This window comes from Leucopleurus acutus, assembly GCF_964270905.1.
Source record: "Leucopleurus acutus genome assembly, chromosome: X".
In the NCBI taxonomy this organism is placed as follows: domain Eukaryota; kingdom Metazoa; phylum Chordata; class Mammalia; order Artiodactyla; family Delphinidae; genus Leucopleurus; species Leucopleurus acutus.
This window is the reverse complement of record NC_139148.1, coordinates 94651433-94666599: the sequence shown is the minus strand read 5'-3', so window position 1 is coordinate 94666599 and position 15167 is coordinate 94651433. Positions and strand designations below refer to the sequence as shown.

Sequence of the window (15167 nt, the reverse complement as noted above, 5' to 3'; positions counted from 1 at the left end):
CCATAAACAATTGTCTGAGAGTAAAGCACAGACTGAACGTAGAAACTCGCGAAACTAAAGCAGTTTGTAAGGGTGTTGTTTTCAACTTAGAACACATTTTACCAACAGAAATGTTATAAATAAATGCTGATTGGGTTTATAGGTTTGTCAAAAGAAACTCATTTAATTCGGAATATAGGGAAATTTTCTCTGTATATTTGCCAGGAAAATAGAGTAGAAAGCGAAAGTGTCGTAATACTATTAGACAAAAATTGGAAAACAAAAACAATTATGAAATAGGTTTATAAAATACATCTCGATATAGTCTGAATGCTGAGGCTTGAGAAAGAGCATGTTGAATTAAAGCAGGTAGATGAAGACTTCTGTGGAGATTCAGAAATGAATCCCTATCAAGAACACCTGCAGTCCATGACATATTTCTCTTTCAACTTCAAAATATATATTTTTCACTTTCATTCACTCATTCAACAAGTATTTATTGAGGATCTCCACTACATGTCAGGCACTGGGAGTACATGGGGAGAGCGCATGGGGAACACACCAGAACACAGGGATCTTACCTTCTAGTGGGGGCTGGGAGGGAAAAACAATGATGTCAAGAACGGATAAGTGCTTTTCCTTGCTTCGTGTTGACCATTACTCTGGTTATGACCAATATTAATTTTATATTTACCACCCTCCATGATTGGGGTTGGAATGTCTCTTTGTTCTAAATGGAACTAAAGGAGGGTGGGGCAAATATAGGGCACAGACATTTCCCGAGGTTTCTGGCAACAACCCCAGGATGGGAAAGGGACGTATGTTAGAAAAGATGACCTCAGCTATGACCAATGAGAGAAAGAAAATGGGCATGATTCCTTTGAGGAGGAAGGGTGTTACATCAGGCAGAAATCACCAAAGCCTTGCCATCAGTCACAGAGAGCTTGGGCACTGTTAAAAGGAGGTAGTTTGCATTGGCCATTTAAACCTGTCTTGGCCATTTCTTTTCTCCTCTTTTTCTCCCTTCCTCCTTCCTTGTTACCATTCCTTCTTCCCTCCCTCCACCCTCCCTCCCTTCCTCCCTCCCTTCCTTCCTTCTCTCCTTCCTTCCTTGAAGCAAACATATATTGGTGATTGCCAGGCACAATCCTAAGCATGAGGGATACAAAGAGGAATATGACACAGTCCTGGCCCTGGTCCTCAAGCAGTTTATAGCCTAAAACAGCGTTCCCAACTCAGGGATTCGTTATATCCAGGGGTAGTACTTTTAACTACTTAGCAACCCATGTAGCACAAGCCTACCGATGAGAATATATGCCAGTCAAGGTTCCAGAGTAGGGTTCTGGAAATCCACTGCTGTGCTAGTAGTTAACCTTGTAGTGGCTGCATAGTGGCGAGGAAGGAGGTCCTGAGGGAGGGGTTGGAGTAGCCAGGATAATTGGGTAGGTAACAGCACTTGGAGGGGGGTTGGTTTGTGGCAGTAACTATTTACCAAATGGTTAACAATGACTGTCATTTAATGATGATATGACTGTATCGATGGGTACCAATTAAATCCTTAGCTCTAACTACAGCCAACAGTTAGGAAAAGAAGGCAGTGGTTGTAGTGAGATTATGTGAGTGAGGGAAGCTTTCCTGAGTGAGTCCTGAGCTTAGTCTTGAGAAAGAAGATTGGCATTAATTGGTGACTAGGAAGGGGAGGACATTTAGACGTGAGAAATAGCCCAAGTAACAGTGGAAATGGATAAATCATATATATAGAATGCCATTAAAGAGACCAACTTAACTGGAAGTGTGGGCAGTGAGAATGTATTGTAATAGGATGAAGAGTGCATTTGGAAGAATGGGTTGTGTGTAGCAAGGGAGAGAGGGGGTTGGTTGTAGTGTCAATTGGGAAGAGGGAAACATATGCTAGGGTTACAAGTTTAGTTCTGACATAGCAGGAAAAAAGGGGGGTGGCTACTCTTGTCCTCGAGCAGTATGATGAAAGTGACGTATGAGGAAAACCATTCTGCTGACTATATAGAGACTGAAGAAGGGTAAGGCCAGTTTAAGTGGCTACTTCAGCAACCCTGGGGAAGAGTTCATTAGGGCATGAACCAGTATGGTGACTATGGAAATGAAAGGAAGGGTTCAATCTCACAGATATTGCAAGACCACGTGAGGAGCGGAGAAAGGAATCGATGATAAGCATAATATATTACATCTTAAATATGATAGCTGGCTTTCTAAACACCCAAAGAAAAATGTAAGTCTCTAATACTAATTCCTTAAAAATAGCAAATTTAGCCATATAACGATCCTATCTAATTTACAAAATAAAGATCCTAACTCTTCACGATGAGGCAGTATGAACTGATAATCTTTTGATACTAAGAACGAGGCTGCTGTATGATACCACAAGGAACAGCATTAGCTAATTTTTTTTTACTGTTCATTTATATTAACACAGAAAATGCATATAGTATGAAGTTGTTGACATTTATGTGAAATCTGCTAGATTTAATTGTTCTGATGTTCAGTTTACTTACTAAGTCACTTCCAAATGAAAGTTTTATCTTTTGAAGGTGGAAAGAAATGCTTGATTTTTAACTGAGTTAATTTTCAATTGACTCCTGAGATAACAGGGAAGCTTCAGGAGCCTAATTAAACCATGTATTTGCTCTAATTACTTTAGCCGCAGACTGCAAGGAAACAAAAGCAGCAAACAGACCTGTTCTGTGCGCAGCAGCCAGGCATTTGACGGTTGTTTTCTCCAGCAGAGATTTTGAGTAGCACAGAAGTAAAGCTGAGACGAAAAGCCATCATCTGCAAGCAGTGGCGGCAGCCACAAATCACAGGGCAGCCCCTTTTCCTGCACAGTGTAGAAAACATCATTTATCGTGCGTGATTTTATTTATGTCCTAACAGAGAAAGCAATCATCATCACTAGCATCATTTTTTGATATCAAGGTAGCACCACATTTTTATCAACATAATTGGATGTTAGCTCACAAAAACTCTAGAGTTAATACTTAAAGAACAACTTATATATTGGGCGAGAATAATAGTGTTTTTAATACTGGCTACTTTTTCCTCTCAGGCTTTATTCTCTTGAACAATGCCCCTATTTAAAGTAACGGTTTAATTTTCAAGCTAAGTAAATCCACATTTCTATTGTTCATTTTGATTTCAGAACAAGTGGAATTTAGAAGACTGATGATCATCTGTATGAGGAAAAAAGCAGATGAGTTTTTATTACTACTGACTATCAATTCAGTCAAACAACTGCTTTCTTAAAACAGGATTCACAGGAGATTCCTTTTAAAGGCAAACTGCACTAAAGGCATATTTCTTCATTAGATAGAAACTGTTTTAAAGGTACTGTGGCTGGATTTATCCATTGATCTTAGTTTCTAGGTGTAAAATACCAGCTGAAATGCTTGAGTTTCCCCCCTTCAGCTAAAGTGATAAACAAATAAAAAATATTGTAGATTTCATTACTTCTTATCTGCTGTTTTAAAAATCTGTGCTTGAGATTCTTGGTTCAGAGTCCAAACTTTACAGAAATTATGACAACTTGAGCTTTCTGGGGTAACTTGTCCTAAATATAAAAACAAAAAATTAAGAGACAAGAATCTACAACCAAAGGAGAGTAGAACAGTAAAAGCAACCATCTGGTGAGTTCAGGCCAAATACAAAGTCTCTCCTTTTTGCCTGAACCATCTAGAGGTCTGTACCACCCCTCTGCTTTATTTTGCCTATGGAAACCTGACCTAAACTAAACAACTATTCTATATCATTAAGTTGTCCAGGAAGATGAAAGTTTAAATATATGTCAGACAAGCTACAGCATCTGGCGCAATTCAGTAATGATCGTCTCCTCCAGAGAGCTTCAGTGTTGGAACAACTTTTAGAACTGAGGAGATTTGGTTAACCTATGTAAAGAAAATAACGTTCTTCTAGCCACACATTCTCCCTGTTCACAAATACTAATATTGACCATATCCTCTCCCATCGTAGAAAACACAGAAAGTAAGATCCCCCTATGAAACATTTCACTCTCTAATTCCATTCTGTGGCAGCCAAATAATATACTTTGCATACAAATAATCAACACTGATAATCTTTCACTGCAGTTATTTAAAATTATTTTCATGCTTGTTTTTGTTTTGTTTAACACATTGATTAGTCCTAGGGGTTCCCCCGCTAGAGTAGAAAATAATGTCTTACAAACTATTGTTTAAGAGTGCTCCATAACATTTAAGAAGTATAGATGCTCTCTTAGAATTTGTTGATATGAGAACAAACTTAGTTCTCTCTTTAAAACAGCAGGTAAGTTTAGATATGTGAGTTTGTTTAAAAGAAGGTTAGAAGTGATCATGGTAACATTTGTGTGTGTCAGTATCTCCCTTCTAAACTACACTACAAACCTCCTTGTGCCAAATTTACACATCTTTCAAAACAGAAGAGAATCTAGCTTAAAAGTGATATTTTTCATCAACAGACTAGGAACAAACTTGCAACAAATATGACAAGGTTTTAATATCTTTATTATGTAAACAAGTCACACATAATAAGACAAAAAAACCCACCCCCAAAACACTAAGAACCCAACAGGTAAGGCAAAGGACACAAAAAGACACTTTAAAGAAGATAACACTATTGTCTGCAAATATATGTAAAAGGTTTTTTTTTTCTAATCTCACTAGTAAAAAAAAATGCAAATTAAAAAAACAGTGGAATACCATTTCACCCATCTTATCAGTGATTTAAAAAAATAACAATATACAATTCTGGCAATCAGTGTGGTGACAGGGTAAACTGATAAAATATTTTTGAAAAATAATGCATCAGATAGAAGTTCATATATTTTAACCCAGTAATTCCACTCCTCAGTTTCTACCCCAGGAGAATAATTCTCAACATTAAAAAAAAAAAAATCTATAGGTCCAAGATGTTCATTGCGGCATTACTTATAATATTAAAAAAATGAAAACAACCTAAATACCTCGAACAGAGGGATGATTAAGTACATTAATATACAGCTGCCTAGAATAGTTTGCTGCATTTTAAATAATGTTTAGGTTGATCTATAATAATATGGGCAAATGTTATCATGTAATGTTAAGTGAAAAGAACAAGATACAATATGCTACACATTGTAAGCCTACCACTCTATGATAAAATTCTATAAAGACATGAGGATTTTAAAATCTATTATTCTCAGTATTTTCAAAATTTTATTCAACATGCAGTTTAATGTTTTCCCATACATTTTTAAATGTCAAGTTTTTACTCAAAGCACTTTCAAATGCATTGCCTTGTTTTCAAAACATTTCTATCTAAAGCAAAACCCAGTGCTTGGAAAGGCTTATGAAACATTATAACATCTATCATAAAAATCTCAAATGATTTTAATCATTTTCATTTTGGTTATAGGAGTAGGGAATCTTCTATATATGTGACCAAGCAGCTGAAACGTGGGTAGCAGCTGCAGTCAGAGCTCTGTCAGCATCCACACTCCTTCTACCTCTAGCCCCTTTCAGAAATCACGGCTGCTCCTAGCACCTGTGAATATACTGTGCTTATAAACCGGTGGCAGCAGAGGGAATGTTAATGGTTATTTCTAATATTTTGGAGACAGCCAAAACCAATTTCTTTTCTCCCAAAATGGGAACATCAAAAAGGAGTCATTCATCCAAATGTGTTTATTCTGTTACTAACAGAGAACAAATTCTTAAGAGGGCAGGGTTGGGGGTTATTTTTATGATGTATACATTGCTTGGTTTACTGTTAGATTTTATGAATAATACGCTTTGCAGCATCTACCCAAGGGCAAAGGTGAACTGACATTCCATTCTTTTAGAAATACCACGTCCCACCCTCCCCCTCCAAAATCCCTCTTTGCAATTGTGGTCACCCCTTTAACATTTTAATGTAACATGGACCCATCTCCACAGTTAGGAAGCTGAAATCCTAGTAGAAGAGAGAGAGAGAGAGAGAGAGAGAGAGAGAGAGAGAGAGAGAGAGAGAGAGAGAGAGAGAGGAATTGACAAACACTTCAGGTTGCACTTACACTCCAGCAGTTTTTCCAGAAACAGAGGAGGCAGTAGTTCTTATTTTTGAGGTGTCAAGTTGTAGACTGAGATTCAGCAAAAATCTTCTTTTCTCGACGCAAGGGATGTGAAATATATTCTAGGATATGTGTTCAGTATGATCCTTTGTTCTAGGTATGAGCTATTCTTTTTCTAAAGTTTTTCGGTCTCGATCAAGGAAAGGGAAACTTAATATTATTTTGAAATTCTCTTAAAGACGCCTTTCAAAGCATCTCCCACGGTAAAATATCACGACAGCTCAACACTGGTGTATTTGAGTAAGAATCGAGTCCGATTTTTTTTTCGTCATAGCTGTTTTGCAGGCCCCCAAATTTGTGCTTTCATAGTCAGCATTAATCTAATAGCCAGAAACACCATCTTTTGCCAACCTGCGTCTCGTGGGCTACAGACGCGCCCTGATGAAAGATTAGGTTCATTTTGAACGCATCGATGTTATCTGTGTGCCTCAGACTCGCGGGCTTTTGTCAGGGATGAAGCGAGCTCGCGAGTGCCTGCAGCGCAGTGGGCGGCAGGTCTGAGTGCCCTGGTGGTTAACACGTTTCCAGGGGGTGCCCACGCTTTCTCCCGAGACTCTCGGCTCGCCGTGCGCGGCAGCAACTAGTGGACCAGACTGTGACAGAAAGAGAGAATTTATGTGAGGGACGGGAAGAAAAAGAGAGGGCTCGGTCCCGGGTCACCGTGGCTTGGGGATTTGCATGAGTTTATCACTACCATTAATAGCTACTCGCAGAGGGTTGTTTACCGCCGAACGCGCGACAACCAGACAGCGGAGCCCACTACGGGACGCAAGCCACTCCTCCACGCCCCTCAGCTCCCTTCCTGCCCCCCAAACTAATTAATTCGAGGCCGCCTCCCTGCCAGACACTCCCATTGGCTCCCATCCCATCCAATGAAAACCTTGTAACAGTTTCACCTGGCTTCGGCTTCCCAAATAAACAAACAAACCGTCCCGGAACCTTGCCAGCTCTTCTCCCCTGCACCGCCCAAGACAGCTGCGGAGGCTCCGCCTCCTCCCGCCACCTAGCGCCCCCTCCAGCCAACCGTGCCCTTGCCCCGTCGCGGCCCGCTCTCCCGCGTCTCTCGAACTTCTCCCTCCAAACCCCGCCTACCACGCCCGTGCCTCCGTGGACTCCTCGTGAGGACCTGCGTGGCGAGAGAGCCCCTCCTCCTCCCGTCGGGCCTCCCGAGGCCCAGAGGCCGGAAGATTCTCCAAGAGGGTCTAGGCGGGATAGGAGGTGGCCCCGCCTCTCGGGCCCACTGCCCCCTCCCTCGCACACCTCTGCTGGCGGCCGCTCGCGCCCCTCCACTGTGTTGGTAGCCGGAGCCACAGCGGCCGCCGCGTGAGGCAGCGGTCACGTGTTGTTTTGCCCGCCGCCGCGCGCTTCGAGTGGAGTGGGCGGGGGCGCGGGCCGAGGCGGGCGGGCGGGCGGACAGGGGTAAACGGCCTCTTCCCCCAACCCTCGCTTCCCCGAGCCCCCCCCCTCCGCCCGCTCACCTTAAAACCATCGTGCATCACCATGGCGAGTTGCTCCTTCGCTCGCGACCAAGCGACAAGGAGACTGCGAGCTGCAGCAGCGGCAACAGCGGCAGCTCTAGCTGCGGTGGCGCCCACCCCACTTCTTTCCTCGGGAACCCCGACCGCACTCATTGGGACCGGGTCGTCTTGTCCGGGAGCCATGTGGCTCTCCACGGCCACAGGCTCCCGGTCAGACTCCGAGTCCGATGAGGAGGACCTCCCCGTCGGGGACGAAGTCTGCAAACGCGGCTACCTGCGGAAGCAGAAGCATGGCCACAGGCGCTACTTCGTGCTCAAACTGGAGACCGCCGACGCCCCAGCTCGACTGGAATACTACGAAAATGCCAGGAAGTTCCGGCACAGTGTCCGCGCCGCGGCGGCTGCAGCAGCGGCGGCTGCCTCTGGCGCCGCGGTCCCCGCGCTCATCCCACCGCGGCGCGTGATCACCCTGTACCAGTGCTTCTCGGTGAGCCAGCGAGCCGACGCAAGGTACCGACACCTCATCGCTCTTTTCACCCAGGACGAGTACTTCGCGATGGTGGCCGAGAACGAGTCGGAGCAAGAGAGCTGGTACTTGCTGCTCAGCCGCCTCATCCTCGAGAGCAAGCGCCGCCGCTGCGGCACGCCCGGCGCGCAGCCGGATGGAGAGCCGGCCGCACTGGCGGCTGCAGCGGCGGCGGAGCCACCCTTCTACAAAGATGTGTGGCAGGTAATAGTCAAACCCAGGGGGCTGGGGCACAGAAAAGAGCTGAGCGGCGTGTTCCGGCTCTGTCTTACCGACGAGGAGGTTGTGTTTGTGAGGCTAAATACCGAAGTGGCCAGCGTGGTCGTCCAGCTCCTGAGCATCCGTCGCTGCGGGCACTCGGAGCAGTATTTCTTCTTGGAAGTCGGCAGGTCCACCGTCATCGGTCCGGGGGAGCTCTGGATGCAGGTCGATGACTGTGTGGTGGCCCAAAACATGCACGAGCTGTTTTTGGAGAAGATGAGAGCCTTGTGTGCAGACGAATACAGAGCCCGCTGCCGCAGCTACAGCATCAGTATCGGCGCCCACCTGTTAACCCTGCTGTCCACTAGGAGGCACCTGGACATGCTGCCGCTCGAGCCCGGCGGCTGGCTCAGAAGGTCCCGCTTTGAGCAGTTTTGCCACCTCAGGGCCATCGGTGATGGGGAAGACGAGATGCTCCTCGCCAGGCGCTACATAACACCCAGTGAGCCTGTGCCCCCCTCCAGGCGAGGAAGACTGCACCTGCCCAGAGCGCGGAGATCCAGGAGAGCGATTTCAGTGCCAGCCAGCTTTTTTCGCCGTGTAGCACCCAGCCCCGTGCGTGGCCCGCACCCTGCAGAAGCCCCCAGCGAGGGAGCTTGCCTGTCTTCTGAAGCACCTGGTTCCGGCTCTGGCAACTCTGGGGAAGAAGGCAATCCTCAGGGAAAAGAGGATCAGGAAGGAAACGGAGGCGACTATATGCCCATGAACAATTGGGGCTCTGGAAATGGCCGGGGCTCAGGAGGTGGACAGGGTTCAAGTGGCCAAGGTTCCAGTAGCCAGAGCTCTGGAGGAAGCCAGTGCTCGGGCAGGGGGCACGGCTCCGGAGGTGGCCAGGGCTCAAGTGGCAGCCAGGGCTCAAGTGGCCAGGGCTCCGGGGGCCAGGGTGCAGGAGGAAACCAGTGCTCAGGAGATGGCCAGGGCACCTCAGGTGGGCATGGCTCAGGCAGTGGCCAGGGAGCTGGAGGTGGGCACGGCTCAGGCCGTGGCCAAGGACCCGGAGATGGCCATGGCTCAGGCAGGGGCAGGAACTCTGGAGGGAGCAAAGGCTCAGGAAGTGGGAAAGGCTCCGAAGGCAATGGTGATCATGGGAAATCTCTGAAGAAAAGATCCTACTTTGGCAAATTAACTCAAAGCAAGCAACAGCAAATGCCACCACCTTCACCGCCTCCACCCCCGCCAGCTGCAGCAACTGGTGGAAAAGGAAAGTCTGGGGGAAGGTTCCGACTTTATTTTTGTGCTGACAGAGGAGCCACAAAAGAACGCAAAGAAGCCAAAGAAGTTAAAGACGCAGAGACCCCAGAAGGTGCAGCTCGGGGTCCCCACAGGGCCAGAGCTTTTGATGAAGATGAGGATGACCCATACGTGCCAATGAGGCCAGGGGTGGCTGCCCCTCTCTCAAGCTCCAGCGATTATATGCCAATGGCTCCTCAAAATGTCTCTGTGTCAAAGAAGCGCCACTCTCGATCACCTTTCGAAGATTCGAGAGGGTACATGATGATGTTTCCCAGGGTGAGCCCACCACCTGCACCAAGTCCTGCAAAAGCACCTGATCCTGACAAAGAGGATGACTCAAAGGACAATGACAGTGACAGTGACTACATGTTTATGGCTCCTGGAGCTGGTGCAATTCCAAAAAACCCCAGAAATCCTCAGGGAGGCTCTTCCTCCAAAAGTTGGAGCTCCTACTTCTCTCTGCCAAATGCTTTTCGGAGCTCCCCATTGGGGCAGAGTGACCACAGTGAGTATGTACCAATGTTACCTGGAAAATTCCTGGGGAAGGGCCTAGACAAAGAAGCCTCATCTAACAGAGGCCCCAAAGATGTAACTTCAAAGCCTTCAGTTGAGGGGTCATTCTCAAAGCCTAGAGATGAGGGATCACCTAACAAGCGTTCAGGTGATGGGCCCCCCAAGAACAAGACTAAGAGACCTAATCGACTTCCTTTTATTACAAAAGGGAATAAAATCAAGCCAAAACCACAAAAGCCCACACATGAGCAGAAAGAAGCCGACAGCACTAGTGGCTACATCAAGATTGACTTCCCTAAAAGAGGTAGCAATATGCCAGCTCCCTGTATTCAAAGACTGCCAGGTTTGTGGGGCATAATTGCTGACCCCAGACAGTTCGCCTTTTCGAATTACGTGAATGTTGAGTTCGGAGTGCCATTTCCAAATCCAGCAAACGACCTCTCAGATCTTTTAAGAGCTATTCCAGGTGCCAACCCCTTCTCTCTGGACGGTGCTAGGTGGCCACTTCCGCCTCTTCCTCCCAGTGCTACAGGTAACAGTGCTAATGAGGAAGAAGGTGACTACATTGAAGTGATTTTCAACCCAGCAATGACACCAGCCGTGCCTTTTGCTGACAGTGCCATTCGCTACGATGCTGAAACAGGTCGCATCTACGTGGTCGACCCATTTTCTGAGTGCTGTATGGACATTTCTCTCTCCCCGAGCCGCTGCTCTGAACCACCACCTGTGGCGAGGCTGCTGCTGGAAGAAGAGCTCGAGAGAAGACGCCCACAAAGCCGTTCGCAAAGTTTCTTTGCAGCTGCCAGAGCCGCCGTCTCTGCTTTCCCGACCGACAGCCTCGAGAGAGACCTCTCCGCCTCTTTAGCCGCGGCCGCGGCAGCCGCGCCAACCTTAGCCGGGAGCCGGGCTTTAGCCGCCGCCTCCACCCTGGTCGCTGCCCCGGGCAGCGGCGCTGCCGCCGCGGGCCTCGAGGCCGCCGCGGGATCTGACTCCGCCTCCGTCCGCCGGTTCCAACCTGCTGCTAATGCTGCTGGTGCCGAAGTGGTAAGAGCGGCCCAAGACGTTGCGGGTGGCTCGAACCCCAGAGCCCAAAACCCATCGGCAGACCTTGCGGGAGGTAACAGAGCCGGCGGGGCTGCCGCTGCAGCCGCCGCTCCCCCTCCATCACCTGGCCGCGGCCGGGCGCCGAGACCCCCAGAGCAAGAAGATTCTGACGACGACGACACGTACGTGAGAATGGACTTTGCCAGACCTGACAACGAGAAGTTCGACTCTCCCCAAAGAGGTTGGTGAGTTTAGAATTCATTTCCCTTAAGTTAATGGTTATTGCTTAATGAATCGATCGATGCACTACTCTGTCTGCATTGTTAGGAAAATGTGAGCTAACATTTCATTCACTGGTGCTTATTTAGCATGGAAAGTAGAATTCAGTTTTAATCATGCAATACCTTGTGATCGTTGCAAAAACTTGTTTTAATCTAATGATAAGTTTCTTTACCCGGAAAGAACCGATTATCATTTAAACATTGGTTCTACATTTTAGGAGTAGTTCAAACTTAAGGATATGTAGCATGAGGATGCTTTCAGATATCCTTCCCTAACGCTTAGTGATTTATACAAACAGGACATCGTAAATTGAATCCCATCAACTCATTTTCAGATCAACAAGTGAAAGCTGCTTTTCTACAAATGACCATATTTAATTGCAGGAAATTTAATAAGAGCACCGAATATTGAGCAGTAATCATCAACTGTTAACCTTTGGGGGTTGATGACATTCTCCTTCCGAAAGTTACTTTCTTAAAAAGCAGTCATTGTTATGCTGGTTTGCTGTGATTTACCAAGAAAGTTAAATCTCAACTGTTAGCATGAACGTCTGGAGGGAACAAAAGGTAAATAATCCAGAACAACAGGTGATTGAAAGAAGAGGGTATTTGGCTCTGGAATGTGTTTTTGTGTTGATTTGCTTAGTTTCTACACAGGATAAGTTGTCAGAAACCTTGAGCATTCCTTTTCTTTGTCACTAACAGTGACAGGCAAGTCACCTCTGCTGTGCCTCATTTTCTTCATGTAACTCCCCCCAAAGAGGGTATGGTGACAACACTATAATGGGTATGAATATTGTTTGAAAGGTTTAGAAAGCATTTAAAACATCTAATTGGTGCGTCTTCTGGGCAATTCAGTAAGCAAGATAATAAGGGCTGGAGGAAGACCTGACCCCAGGGGCAGCCTACCCTGGAAGAGTGGAAGTTTTTTTTAAAGGGTTACTTTTCCAAAGGAAGAAATAAGAGAGAATAGGATCTTGGAAATAAGACTTCGAGTAAATCTGCTGTGTACATCGTGCAATGTTGTTATCAGGGTGTCTGGAGACATTCTCAGGAAATGATTTTGGAAGATGATGTCTCCATAGTCTCAACTGCCTTCCCTCTTTACCAGAATGTGCTGCTTTTCCAGGGAAGAGAAGGGATGGACCCCAGCAGTTTTCATTCCAGTAGTCAGTTTAGTGAAGATTTTTGCTTTGCTTGCTTTGTGGAATGCTTTTGTGATTGGATCTCTGCCCACTGTGCTTGATCAGGCAGAACAAGTTGGGGACTGATCACAGCAGTCACCTAACAAGCTCCCTATTTAGTGCAGGTGTAGGCCCCCTCCCCTTTCTCCCCCTGCTTTAGAAAACTTGCCATACAAAAACTCACGTTTGCAGCACGGACACATTAAAGAGTGATCATTAAAACGACCAAAGGATGCTTTGGCTTGCCAAAGGATTCAATTCAGATCTCCTTTAAATTGTGAGCTTCCCCCAACACACACACACGTACACGTGCAGGCACACACACACAATCACCACTACTACTAGAACCATGCACTTAAAATATACAGATCTATTTCCAAGAATTTAATTCATAACCAGCTTTTCAAGAACAGATCTATTTTATTCTGTAAAGTACACCTGGAAATTGGTCTTAAGCTACTGTTTGAACGTAACTGCTGAAGACACCATTTATGATATTGATGTGGGTGTTCCATAGCTGTCTATGTCCCTGTGGTACTTTGGAAAGGACAAGTTTTCATGGAGGTTTGTCTATACTTTCCACTACTCTTTGTTTAAGCAAAGATGAAAATTAGTGAAAATTTCTTGTTCCTTAAATAAACCCTGTCTTCCCAAATATTATCTAGATTCTAAAATAATTAACATTATCTTAGCATAAGTCACTGATTTATGAATAACTTCAAATGACTTTGTAGCTATTCTGGAGGCTTAATGTTCTCTAAATGTGTTGTTCATTGAGGAAATTCCTAACTTTATTGAGTAACTACAGCAAGGAGGCTGTATCTCACAGGGAGGTAGGTGGTTAGGTTAAAACAAGAGAGTGAATGTGGAAGCACTTTGGACCTTTAAAGCACTTTACAAGTGTAAGATATTTTAATTTTGTCATTGGATTAACAAACATTGAAGTTTCGACAATTTCAACAGATGACTTAGCTTCTTGCCAAAATGATTGGTCCTGAGACTGATTAAAGCACGTAATTTGCTGAGATATATAAAAGGGAGGATATATAGAAAGAACTCATTGCAGGAAATTACTTTCGCTACCATCTTTATGTAAATTGATATGGTAGAATGTTGTCTGTGAAGGGTTAAGAACAAGCTGGCTAATTCTGATTCTATAAAGCTATAGAATAATTTTCACCCATTTCTGATCTCTCTTCACCTTCCTATCTAACATTAAAAAAAAGATCATCTTAGAAAATAACAATTATGCTTTGACAAAGGAGCAAAGGCACAGTCTCTTCATTAGGAGTTAGACATCTCCCAGAGTAATTTTAATCTATGGCAAATGCTTAGAACAGTTCCTGGCACATAGTAGGTGTTATACATGAATTGTTATACTACTATTACCATTGTTGTTACTGTTCTTATTATTATCACCTTTAGAAACGCAAAGCTAAATTAAAGTTCTGTGTCCCCAAATCCCACTTTTCAGTTAGTCATTACTTTCACTTAAAATGGCTTATATGTTTGTTCAGAGTTGGGATCTTCATAGTTGGGATCTGTTTATAACTTGAGCGAAATGAAGGGAGCCCGTAAGGCAGTGAGACAACTTTTTTTCATATAACACAAAATTAATATATAATCTCATTTACCTACAAGTCACATTGCATATAAGTAAGTACTTCAAAGCCATTTGTTCAAGTCAGTTAGAAAGAAGCACACAGAAGTATAACCTGGACTTGACTTTTTAATAAATGAAATAATTTAAGAAGTGTGAAGTCTTCAGATTTTAAACACATGGGTTATAAGTATTAGCATTTAGGAGGAGAATGCAGTTTCTTATATGGTTTAGTGTGACTCCTGACCCACGAACGCATTTTTGCCTCTTTTACTGCTGTATCTGATACAGAATTCATAGTTTGAAATGACTTAAGGTTAAAAAAATTCACTGATTTTTCCATTCCAGAGATGGGAAGATAAGAGCAGCTCTAAGAGAGGTGAGAGAATTGGCCAGCCAAATTAGTAAAGTTATAACAGCACCTGGTATGAAAAAGCAAAAAAAAAAAAAAATCTGTAGTAATTACCTTTTGAAATTGTATACAGTGTTATTAACATGAAGGAGATATAAGCTTCTTTTCAGTGTACTACTGCCAACTCCTCTTGCTATAAATTATAGGTGCTTGAGAGCAAATTTTTTGTTGTATTGGACTTATTTATTATACGTTACTAGAATAAAATCTCCATATAGCAGAGATATGTCAGTCACCATGGATGGGTCACTTATTTTAGGCAACATTCATCCCCACCAAAAAAAAAACAACTGGACAGTCATTTGGAGCAGATATATTTGACTTATAACAATTAAAGATTTCATTCAGTTAAAGTTAACTAAAGTTATTGGCAATCATTATCCATGTGCATTCATTCCATTTTTAAGAGTGATGCTTCCCAGGTAAAAATTTTGGCCACTCACTAGCAAAAGACCTTCTTTAAACAAGGACTGGGACTTGAATATCACACATGCATCAAAACTCGAATAAGACCTCTTGCTTTCCTTTCCTCCCCCTAATT

At 44.5% G+C, this 15167-nt stretch overlaps 1 protein-coding gene across 1 annotated transcript; it reads left to right on the top strand.

Annotated features, from left to right (window-relative positions):
• Positions 1-7594: 7594 nt before the first annotated feature.
• On the top strand, positions 7595-12101 carry IRS4 (insulin receptor substrate 4; the record flags this gene model as incomplete). Its single annotated transcript, XM_082864491.1, has 2 exons — positions 7595-11394; position 12101. Coding segments are annotated over 2 exons (3801 nt in total).
• Positions 12102-15167: the final 3066 nt, after the last annotated feature.